Here is a 12,115-nt window from a genome sequence, read left to right on the forward strand (position 1 = left end):
CTCAGTCTCACTACGTACCTCAGCCAACATCGCCTAATAGTAGCAACAAGTAATTTAGACAGATTTATATGCTCCATTAGTTAAAAAAAAAAAATTACATTATCGATATATTTTTATCGGTTATGATATGTTATTTGCTAGTATGTTTTTAGGTTTAAAGATTATTAAAGAAAATTATAATGCCAATTGATAACAGTTAAACTCCATGCAGATTAGAGTCCAATTAGTCAGACTTAAGCAAGTAAGTACACGCAAATTCATGTAAAATTTGTGTACTTACAAATATACCAATATCGAAACGACAGATTTAGAATATATTTGATGCCATGCACGTGGTTTGCATAACCATAAATAGGTAAGATGTCCCTAGGGAAAAAGAACATATCTTGTTCGAAAGCCAATTCCATTATTATAATGCTAAAGTAACTATATAGCTCATTTATTGGGGTCTACCCACTTCATATTGTATCGCTTGACTTCCAAGGAAATAATGACCATTTCGAAGAGACTGGAATAGCAAGATACAGTGAATTTCAGTTATCTATATCTAACTGTCAACTCCTATGTAATGAGATGCAATGATAAGATTCACAAGTAACAGTCTTTCACGTTGCTAGGAGTATGTACTTTGTCAGTTATCACATTCACTATTGGATGGCATTATATATATAGTTTGATCGAATACCGATTCCTTAAATATATTTTCTTATAAAGTAAAAGTTACACAATCAGAACATAACCCATTACCGGTGAACTTCAGAGATATATTTTTTATTTCAAAGTTGGTGAATGCGAAATATCAACGAAAAGAATATGAAATATCATAATACTTGCTATTATTTTATAGTAAAATAATGTGCATGAACTTAGAACAAACGTTTTCTTTTAAAGAGTTTAAGATAATTATAAGTGATTGTCCATAAAAAATAAAATCACCTACAGGGCAACCTAAGCAAGACTTTTTAAAGACTTTCGACTATCTAAGGTAATATACAAATGATACGCAGTGGATGCGTCCAGGAATGATAAGCCAGGTAAAACAGAAAAAAAAAATCTCAGATGTCTGTTTCTTTTAACTGATAAGTATTTCCTTCCACACCCAATTAGTGTTTAAATTTGCGCCCCACTACAAAATAATTAGGTCCGATTGTTCTAATTTCAGACAGTTAGGAATTTAGGACATTAGAAAGATATCAAAGAAGGTGAATGAAGAAAGGAAACAAAAAGCCAAGTATAGCAGATCAGGATTCAAATTTACAACATAGTCAAATAACATGTATTTGTGCACAAGCTGGCATAAAAACTACCATTATCTCACACACACAAAAAAAGTGAGATGCTAATATCTACATTTTTTATATATAATAGTCCATCAAATACCAAGTTAGCCACCGTACACAAACTATAATCTACCATTCACAAAATCTTAACCAGCCTCTCCCTTCATACTAACACCATTTGATTCTATAGTAAAACAATACAAGTGAAGTGAGTATCAAATACTGCTTTTGAATTTCATAACTTTCCACAATCAGTAGTATCTGGGACGAGGTGGAGTGTATACTCCAGGATGCTGTGCTCCGGAAGGAAAATTTCCATATGGCGGTCTTGGAGCTGGAATCCCATGAGGAAAGCCTAACGAAAAGACCAAAACGAGAAAAATGAAAAAAAACTTATTTTGTTCTCTTTAACAAGAACAATTATGCCAGAAATACATGGTGAGCAGCATATGTTACACGAATTTCAACCAACAAGCTAAATTCTAGTTTGAAGAGTTTTCTCCCCAAAAAAAAGTTTCCACTGCAGCTTTTTAACCCTTTTGTTTCCCGATTAACATAGTTTTCTACAGTTCAATGTAACCGAGTTATAGTAATTAGAACATAAAGTCTAATAGCAGCAGAAAAATTGCCATCGTTCAAATACTCTTGTTCCTAGTAAGAGCAAATCATGCAATACACCACACACTTTGTTACTCCCCTCTTACAATAGTGTAAACGACTATATGTGTCACCAAAAGTTATGCAAAGTTTAAAATCCATACCACCATAAGAATTCTACACATTTCCAAAGGTTATCTCATTCCAGGATTTTTATCTGGGAAAGCTATAAAAATGCAAGTAATATGAAACTGTGAGTACGAGAAAAAGACAACAGCTTAAGTTACCATATGGTGCTGGCATCCTCGATTCAAATGCAGTTCCTCTTGAGTCAGGTGGCAGATATCTTGGACCACCAGTCGTTCTTAAGTAGGGATCATTCATGCTGCTCCGGTGTAACTCAGTTGCATTCCAAGCTCCATATCCCCCATGAGGTTCATAAATCCCTCCATGGATTGCTGATTGAGCTTCCATCTCATATCCCCTTGAATTGTCGTAGGCACTGCGACTTCCATGACCAAAATCACCCATGGAGTCATAACTGGAAGGGGTCGCGAAGTAGGTTTCACGAGGTGCTTGCAGTGGAGGCTGAGCATATGAACTATTTGGATGTCCACCTATCCAAAGGTAATATAGATATGCATGGGTATTCCAACAAATAGAAGTAAAAAAGCAATACAAGTTTAAGAGTCACGAAGAAGTAAAAGACCTGATAAATTTCTGTGACTCAGCAATGAGGAACCACTGTATGATTGGCAATGGCGCTGCATTGATGGGCTATTAAGTGACTGCACAGAACTTTCACGAGAATAAGGGGTAACTTCCCTCTTTGAATTTACGTTTGCTTTCATCTCATCCAAGCATCTCTGAGCCTCCGCTCTGCCAAGTTCTTTAAAACGTACCTATGACATGCAAAACGAGGCATAAATGAGATATGAAAACAAAGATTTACAGGTTTTAGTGTTGCACTTTTGAAATCATTCACCTCATCAAAGTACTCATCTGCTCGAGGCATATCTTTGCTCGTAGGTAAAACAAAATTCACTGCAAGGTAAAATTATAGGTTACAATAGAAAAGGGGAAATAATATTAAGACAAGTGATGATGAGAAAAGCTACAAAAGCGTATGCAAAACCAATCTCTGTGGTACCTAACATTTCATTTACTGCTTCGGCAGGAACCTCCTTGCCCATTTCTTTGAATCGCTTCTCACCACGGAGCTTGAGCTCTTCAGGTGTTGGAACAATCACAACAGCAATCTGAATCAGAGGCAAAACAAACAGAGAGATGAGGATGCTTCATTAAAGGCCTATTAGGAGGGTAGTCAGCACAGACTCTTGCCAACCTACTTTTCCCCAAGAGAATAACTTTCATACCTTCTTATAGTTTGCAAAAGGCTTCAATTTGCGCTTCCGGGCATTTTTGTAGACATTTGTCTGATCAATTATGAAATTACGAGGAATCTGGGAAGCCCTAGACAAAAGAGTGTTGAATATACCAGTAGCACGGTCCATTAAACGTTCAAATCTTTCACCATAGTTATTTTTGCGCAGCAAACCAGGAACCTGTAAGGAGATGAATTACTTGTTATGGAAGTAGCAACTGAAAGACAAGTTTCCCTATTTTTTATAAATGAGAAAACACCAGTGCCGCTTCTATTTTAAAAAAGAAAAAAAGGAGCAGTAAGATATGAAACCTTCATTAGATCCAAAGCCAAATTAGTTCCAAGCAAAAGATATCGCTTTTCTGCATGTTCCATCGCCCATTTCTCAGCCCAGGTACTCTTGCCGGAAGCAGGCAGTCCCACCATCATCATAACTTCACAATCACACAGATTCAGAAAGCTAGGGCCTGTTATGGCTTTCCCATCTTCCATGGCACAAGACCATGGTCTATATCCTTCCACAGGAGCTAATCCGTCGTCTATGCTAAACTGCATGTGCACAACTACATTTTTAAGCAAGACATGAGGGAAAAGAGCTGAATGCCATTGTAGATTTTTCATTGGACAATCCACCACTTCATGGCCAGTTGGACCTGCATTAAATTGCTTTGCTATTCCCAGCCACTTCCCATTTTTAGAGAAACCTATGGATGCCAAAGGGCTAGACTCAAGGTCAACACAACAAATTATGGTGTCACCAACCCCAAATTTTTCACCATATTCAGAAAACTGTCCATGACTTGAAAATTTTCCAGTACCCCCAAACCCAAAACTATGAAGGGTTTCCCCAAGGTTTCCTACTGCATCATCTCCCCTTGAGATGCCAACACGACAGAGATGTTGCTGATCTAGTGGTGTATCTTCCATGTCTACAGGCTGATCTGAAACGATTCTGCAACCAAAGCAGTACTTTCCTCCAGTGATTCCCATATTGGCTCGAGCACCTGACCAACAATAAGCAAATCCTTGCTCATAAAGCGCTGAACCTTGTAATCCATTTCCTTCAACATTGAAATCTGAAAGAAAGAATTACCCACATCAAAACACAAATACATTGAAGAATAGACTAATAAATAACACCTACCAACAAAGTCACAGCAAACAGATGTGCCACTGGCTAATCGGCTCTCTAACTTCACCTTTTTTTTAAAAAATTTTGATAAGGTCAAATTTTATTGATGAAGTACCAAGACGGTACAGGACAGTACAGGACCCGACATCATTCCATACATCAGACTAGCATTTGATCCCTCCTAACAAATTCAAAAAGTCCATACACTGATCCATAACAATATAACATACTACTATTACACCAAAAATATAAATTATGCAAACATTTATCTTAATTCCAGAAATATTCGGCTCTCAAAATTTACTAGTTCTCCCATCCCCAAGTCCACTCTCAAATTTAATGATATTAACAACACTAACTAAGGGAAACAACCATTCAAGAAAATTAGGCAGAAGCAACATATAAGCACCTAAACATGGGCAAATCTTATACCTACTAACAAGCAAAATAAAAGTTTTGTTCGACGATACCAAAAATTAGTCACAAGGAAGTGCCAGAAACCAATATTGCCTATGATTCCAGGAACAGCTAACACAAAAGAACACAGAGTAAGTTTTGAAAAAATTGAAAGACCCTTAAGCCAAGCCAGAAATTCATGCCCAACATAAACTACATGTTTGCCACAAAATATCCAGATTTAATAAAGTAACTTTCATAAGCTGGGATAAAGCTAGTATAGTCCATTTACCCTACCCCTCCCACGGGTGATATTTGTACACTAACGGGCAGCCCGGTGCACTAAGCTCCCGCTATGTGCGAGGTCCGGGGAAGGGCCGGACCACAAGGGTCTATTGTACGCAGTCTTACCCTGCATTTCTGCAAGAGACTGTTTCCATGGCTTGAACCCGTAACCTCCTGGTCACATGACAACAACTTTACCAGTTACACCAAATACTCGTGTTCTTTTCGGCTCTCATGCAGTGCTGTCAATGGCGCGCTTTAAGTGCGCTTAAGCCCTGAAGCGAGGCGCAAAGCATGTTGAGTGCTTCGCATCGCTTAGCGGCCGCTTCCGTGTCGTCATCAAGGCTTTAAGGCATACTTTCCTTGCCAATGAGCATACTCCCAAAGAGGCGACACTAAACAATTGATATGTCACTTCATCGTTATTTTATTTATTTTTTTCAATTTCTTTGATCTTATATTGTTATTCATGCTTATAATTATTAGTCTTCGATTACACATACATATTTGTACATTTGCGCCTTTCTCCATTAAAGCCCACACGTTATTTGCGCTTAAATCCCCTGCGGACCTTAGAGCTTTTTTGCGTTTTTCGCCCTTGATAACACTGCTCCCATAAAAGATTGCTCATAAAAAATTTCCAGACCTTCCAGTTCCAATACCCAATATAACCACTTGTTTCAACAACTAGTAGAATGTATCTAAGACAAAGCTGAGTTCCATAAACATAGATCTACATAACTAAAAGCTGTTGGAAGTGTTTCATAAACATAGTTCAAGAGAGTAACTTTTCGTGGCAGATTTAAAGTCTAAACAGACTACTGAAATCTTTCCATTCAGCCTTTTAAGCACCTTGCCAGCCGATATGCCCCATCCATTAGGAAAAAGAAAATTTACTATGTTTACTCACACTTTAAAAATTAATACCATTATACAACTTCTCCAAGTTTCAAGCACGAGTGTTGATCCACATTAAACAACCGAATTTTGTGATTCGGGATTTATAAAACCCCAAGTAGAGGAAAACCAAAGAGGAGACTATGACACCATGAAAGAATCCAAAAGGTTTATCCCACACCAGAGAATTTGATATTGTCATACCAACAAAATTAGTCAACAAGATGAAACTGAAATTGAAAGTTCACCTGTTCTTATGGCTACTTTTTCACTAAAATCAGATTTGCAGACATTTACAAGACCGAAGCTAAGCTTTTAACTATTTAAATCATGTAAAAATAATTGAAAACAGGGGACTACTTGTGTTGGATGACTTACTGACATAAGCAATACATTAAGGTGATACAACATTTGACATTAGAACACGTTCTTTTTTTACTCATTTTCTAGATACATTCTTCTATTAATATTAGTGATGCATATCACAAAATATTAAAAAAATGTCTAACACATATCTTTTTTATCCTTAATGTTTTACCTCCGGACTTCCACTTTAACCCTTTATCTTTTTGCACTTAGCCATATTAAGAATGGTTACTTTCCCAGTTCTCTTTTCATACCTTGTTATTTTTCTAAGTTCACTATTCAAACCTCGTAACTAAGATATGTTCGAAAAAATGTGCACAACATCAAGGATGACAAAATTAAAGTGACAAAATAAATCTCGGGTGATAGGTTGTTTGAGATTATAGATAACGTTTTCTTTGTTGAAATACATATTACCCCCTTTATATGATATTATCAGACCGAGCAAGGAGTTTAGTATGTTAATTTGACTTACGTATTATATCAGTGTTAATGGGAAAAAAATAATTTAAAAAATTACTTTGATAAAGAAAACACCAGCCAAAAATAAAAATTCCTTAGTTTGATAGAGCAAAACACTACATCAAAGTCTAAAATTCAGATAGTATATGAACTTGAACTGAAGCAATAACATTGTTAGTGGAAGTCATTGAGCTTATCAATTTTTCTTACTAAATGATTGACTACAAGGAGATTCTTTTAACCGAATGTATCACAATCTTACTATTCTTTTTTTCGTAAAGCTCTTGTCAAAATGAAGAGCTAAACTGATTTCCTGAAAAAATGACATATATTTGGGACAGACGAAGTATTAGATATGGACGCAAGTTGTTTTTCTATACTGAATACTTTTGATCTCAATATCATTACCGACAGTGGTGGAACCACATGCAATGAAGGGGATTCGTTGGAAAAGTACACTATGCAAATAGAGAAAAAGAAAATTGTACATGTACAAATTTTTGAATCCCCTTAACATAAGAGAAATACATGTTCAAGTTCCAGATGTGGCATATTTGTATATTTTGCAATCCACTAGTCGAAATTTCTGACTCCGCCACTGATCACCGACCTATTTCTACTCAAAACTATAACTAAAACCCGACCTTCATGCCCATCTTCCACTTCTAGTACTACACCTAAGGCATCTATCTTTAAACCCATGGGTTACACTGCGTATATATAAGGTTATTTTTTTATGTATATATATTAGATGTTAAATTAGCTAGCTTCTTCACGTGTAATACTCTTTTTTTTTTTTGGGAATTCCCTTGGTAAAAAAAATTTGAAATGAAAATGCCCCTCGTAAAAATCCTACCTCAGCCAAAAAAGACTCCGGAGAACATCTTTCCACGCTTAAATTACCATCCACTGAAAACAAAAAATGTAATCATACCAAACACACCAAGCCAAACCCTAGCATTAATGTACCGCATAACAAATAGAAACAAGTAAAACAAAAATACATACAGGGTTCTAAATTTTGTAACAAGAGAAGTGTATCCACAAAGAAGTGAGAATTCAAAATTTAATGTCACAAAAAATTAAAAAAAATGAAAGAGGAAAGGGAGTGTGATGTTCTTGCCTAAGTCACAATCGGCGGGGTTAAGGACCACACGGGGTGTGGATACTGGAAGCTGTGATGGCCCTTCTTCAACCTTTGCTTTCTTGGCTTCAGGTTCATCGCTTATACAGGATTCACGTTTCGTCGATGCCATTGAAGTAGCGATTTTGGAATTTTTCCAGTTCTAGAAAGAGTGCTGTGTACGAATTCAAGTATTTGGGAGTTGGGACAGAGCTCTTTGGACGGTGGCTATGCCAAAAGACACGTGTAATATATAACACACTTTCTTTTTTGTGTTTACTATGTAGTTTCTACTCGCTACGTTCCAATTTAGAACCTTTGATTGGATAGGAAGTTTAATACTTTTGGAATATTTGATACTAAACAAATTAAAAAGTTATTTAGAGTATTTATATGATTATAAAAACTTTTTATTAATGGTAGATTTGAAATTTTAAACTAAATTATTTTCATATTTAGAAATTGATCATTTTTTTGGAACGGACCAAAAAGTAAATAGGTTCACATAAACTGGAACGGAGGGAGTATAATAATTTGAAATGTTTTGATATTCATACTTTTCACATAGATTCTCAATCAATTTTTACATAAATTAAGGAACCAAAAATTAGATTTACTTAGAATACTATGTATATGACTGCAACAGTTGATGCAGAAGAAAATATAACAATCTTCAAATGGGATTACACTTCTATAATATTTAAATTTAAAATGATTCGACATAACATGTGAATGATATATATACTTATAATATAGAAATAAAAAATGTAACCATATCTTACCTAATACTTCTTTATATATGATTATTTTGGTGTTTGTTCCCTTAGATACTTTAGATACATTGTTATTTGAACTCTTGTTATCGACATTGATATTTCTCTTAAAAAATACAATATATAATAATTAATGTAAAAAAATATATTGCACCAATATAGTCCAACATTTAAAATTATTTGGCTATGTGTTTTATTTATCGTCATTGCAATACACAAGCATATGTGCAATTATTTCTGGACGAATTAAAGAGGATATCCTTTATTTTTTGTGGTGAACGTTGAATTTTGGAGATAAACACATGCTTGAAAACACATATATCCATCATTATTGGTACAAAATAAGAAGATTGAAAGAAAGAATAACTGTAATAAATGAACAATAACGGATTAAATTAAACGTAGTTACATTCTTGTGGTGTTTTGATCTTTAATTTTTATAATTAAGTTTTATTGAAGTGAAATATTTTCATGTCAAATTTTAAAAAGAAAATAAATATGGCAGTGTATAGATGATTAAGCCAAACCAAATTGTCCGAATAAAATGAGTATGAAGGAATCCTTGACTAACTTAACTTTAAAGAAGTCCGTCTATTAGGTTTAATTTTTGGTAAATATTTTTTAGTTGAATTTATAATCTTATCAAATAAGAAACATAAATTTTACACAAGAAATAAAGTTCTAAAACTTCTACAATTCTACATGTAAACTCATGTACTTGTAAATATAATATGACAAGTCTTATACATACTCGTAGAATTTTTCTTTGCCAACTTTTCTCATATAAGTAATTATTATAATTTTAATCAATTATGAAATTTTTTCGTTGAAGGAAAATTGTATATTTTAGAATTCCGAATAGAAAAAGGTTACTTAGTCCTAACTCAAAATTATATTTATACCTATCATTAAATTGCTACATAAAGAAAAAATTAACTTTAAATGGTAAAAAGGACGATCTGTTATGAAATATTATATTATGTAGTGGATGTCTATAACTCCTAAAAAAGTTACTCTCACTACTCTTCTCCATTAACCTCCCACTACTTCTTACCATTATGGATATAACTCTCACACCTCCTTAATCTTCCTCGTGATCTAAATGTTTAATGTCATGTTTATGACATTCTTTTGTATACCTCTATGTAATACTATAAATATAGGGTTTGGGCATCACATTGTATACACTTGAATACATGAAAGAAATAAGAATCTATTCTCTCTTTCTCTCTATATCTCTTAACTTATTTTTCTTGTTCTATATTGTTACCAGAGGCGGACTCACATGCTATTAAGCGGGTTCCTAAACCCGCTTTGTCAAAAAATTATACGGTATATATTGGTAATTATATTTAAAAACAGCGAAACACTCGTATAAAGTAATTATTTGAACCCACTTGTTTTCAGTCATCCCTTTGCTGGGGCGGTCATGAGAGTTCAAATAGTACATAAGGTCTTGAGTTCGACCCCAGCTAGTGCCTCTCCTCCCTATAAAAGCTTTTCGTATTGTTCGCATTGGAACAGTGTGCAACCAACTTCCCAACTTAAATTGGGCTTTGCATGTCAAATCAGTCACAGCTTGTCTTCTAAATTTATTAGTTTACCGTCTTCTATTTGTCATATTTCCTATTTCACTTTGAATTTCTTTACTTCTTATTTTTTTCAACATGTTTCTTTACTTGAATTCAATGAAAATCATTCTAAAGTTATTCTATTTCGAAAAAATAAGCCTTTCAACAAAGTTAAATTTGGTTATCAGTTTGTTATAAATCATTAAAACATGCAAGTACATTTGTTGAAATTACTTGTTAGTTTAATTTAATTTAGTTTTATGTTGAAATCATTTATCTATTTTATATTAATTTTTTTGGTTTAGTGTTTAGCTCTCTTTCTTTATTTATTTGTAATTTTGTATATCCCTTTTTATGTCGTCTGCTTGCAAATAACTACTTCTTATTTATAAAATACAAAAAGTTCTATATTTTGTTAGATATATTAGAGCTAATAAGTTTATAAAGTGGATAAATTGATTTTTTTTTGTTAAAGTTTGAAAACTTGTTAAATGTGTTACGTTAAATTAATAAAACGTTAAAAATAGAAATGGATAGGCTTTTATATTTTGTTCATATATTCCCAAATTTTTTAAAACTGTTGAGTACAAACTTTACAATGACTTTATTTCGAGATCACTTTATGAATAAAAAGAACCCAAAAAAAATTATACCAAATCCTACTTATCTGTAACGACCCAACCGGTCATTTTGAGCATTTGCATCTCGTTCGGTAGTCTACGGGTATGAGTAGCTCCGTATGATGTATTATGACTTGTGTGAATCGTCGGTTTTGGTTTTCAAGTTATTCGAAATCGAATTGGAAGAATGGATTTCATTATTGAAGTTTTAAATTGGGAGAGTTGACAAAGTTTGACTTTTTGAGGATTTGAATCCGGAACGAAGTTTTGATGGTTCCGGTAGGTCCGTTGGGTGATTTTGGACTTAGGAGTGCGTCCGGATTGCGAATTGGAGGTCCGTAGTGGAATTTGGCTTGAAATGGCAAAAGTTGGATTTTTGGAAAGTTTGACCGGGAGTAAATTTTTTTGATATCGGATTCGGATTATGATTTTCGGGAATTGGAATAGCTTTATTTTGTCATTTGGGACTTGTGTGCAAAATTTGGGATCATTCCGGGTTGATTTGCTATGTTTCGGCACGAGTTATTGAAGTTGAAAAGTTCAAAGTTCATAGATTTCTATTTGAGGTGTGATTCATCATTTTGATGTTGTTATGTGTGTTTTGAGGCCTCGAGTAGGTTTGTATTGTGTTATGTAACTTGTTGGCATGTTCCGACGGGGTCCCGAGGGGTTCGGGTGAGTTTCGGATTGGTTTCGGATCATTTTCTTCATGTTTTCATTGCTGGTTGCTGCTGGTTCTAATGTGACCGCACCTGCGGTTGGTTTGAGTAGGTGCGATGGTCACTGAAGCGACAAAGGAGTCGCAGGAGCGGAGGTGTTGCTGGGAGCAGGAGTCCGCAGAAGCGGAGGTTCATTCGCATATGCGAAGGCGCATATGCGGTGTGAAAGGGCACATAAGCGAACGTCAGCGCAGGAGCGCAATTTGGACTCGCACCTACGTATGCGAAGTAGCGGAGTTTCTACTGCAGGTGCGAAGGTAGACCTCCAGTGCTTCTCCGCAGAATCGCATTTTTGGTCGCAAAAGCAGCGCCGCAAAAGCGGCTAATGTGCCGCAGGTGCGAGAATGCGGGGCAGAATGCTATAAATTGAGGCTTTGGTTCTTTTATCATATTTTGAGATGTGGGACTCGTATTGAGGCAATTTTTAGAGAAATTTTCTTCACAAGGATTGGGGTAAGTGTTCTACACTTGGTTTTGATCTTATTCCATTAATCTACCTTCGTTTTGATG

At 34.9% G+C, this 12,115-nt stretch overlaps 1 protein-coding gene across 1 annotated transcript; it reads right to left on the reverse strand.

Moving 5' to 3' along the window:
* Window positions 1–1,236: 1,236 nt before the first annotated feature.
* LOC107781939 (uncharacterized) lies at window positions 1,237–8,212 on the reverse strand. Its single transcript, XM_016602758.2, has 8 exons — window positions 7,923–8,212; window positions 3,574–4,337; window positions 3,254–3,442; window positions 3,028–3,136; window positions 2,863–2,921; window positions 2,587–2,779; window positions 2,165–2,494; window positions 1,237–1,635 (listed from the first exon to the last, which is right to left on the reverse strand). The coding sequence occupies exons 1-8, from the start codon at window positions 8,053–8,055 to the stop codon at window positions 1,532–1,534; spliced, it is 1,881 nt and encodes a 626-aa protein (XP_016458244.1). The 5' UTR covers window positions 8,056–8,212; the 3' UTR covers window positions 1,237–1,531.
* Between the last annotated feature and the right edge of the window lie 3,903 nt (window positions 8,213–12,115).

This window comes from Nicotiana tabacum, chromosome 17 (assembly GCF_000715075.1).
Source record: "Nicotiana tabacum cultivar K326 chromosome 17, ASM71507v2, whole genome shotgun sequence".
Taxonomy (NCBI): Eukaryota; Viridiplantae; Streptophyta; class Magnoliopsida; order Solanales; family Solanaceae; genus Nicotiana; species Nicotiana tabacum.

What these genes read in the sequence shown, in the direction of transcription:
- LOC107781939 (XM_016602758.2), bottom strand. Translation starts at nt 8,055, where the DNA reads ATGGCATCGACGAAACGTGAATCCTGTATAAGCGATGAACCTGAAGCC. An exon ending in CCCCGCCGATTGTGACTTAG is followed by an intron (nt 4,338 to 7,922) that starts GCAAGAACATCA and finishes TCTTTCTTTCAG; the next exon opens with ATTTCAATGTTGAAGGAAAT. An exon ending in TGGCTTTGGATCTAATGAAG is followed by an intron (nt 3,443 to 3,573) that starts GTTTCATATCTT and finishes ATCTCCTTACAG; the next exon opens with GTTCCTGGTTTGCTGCGCAA.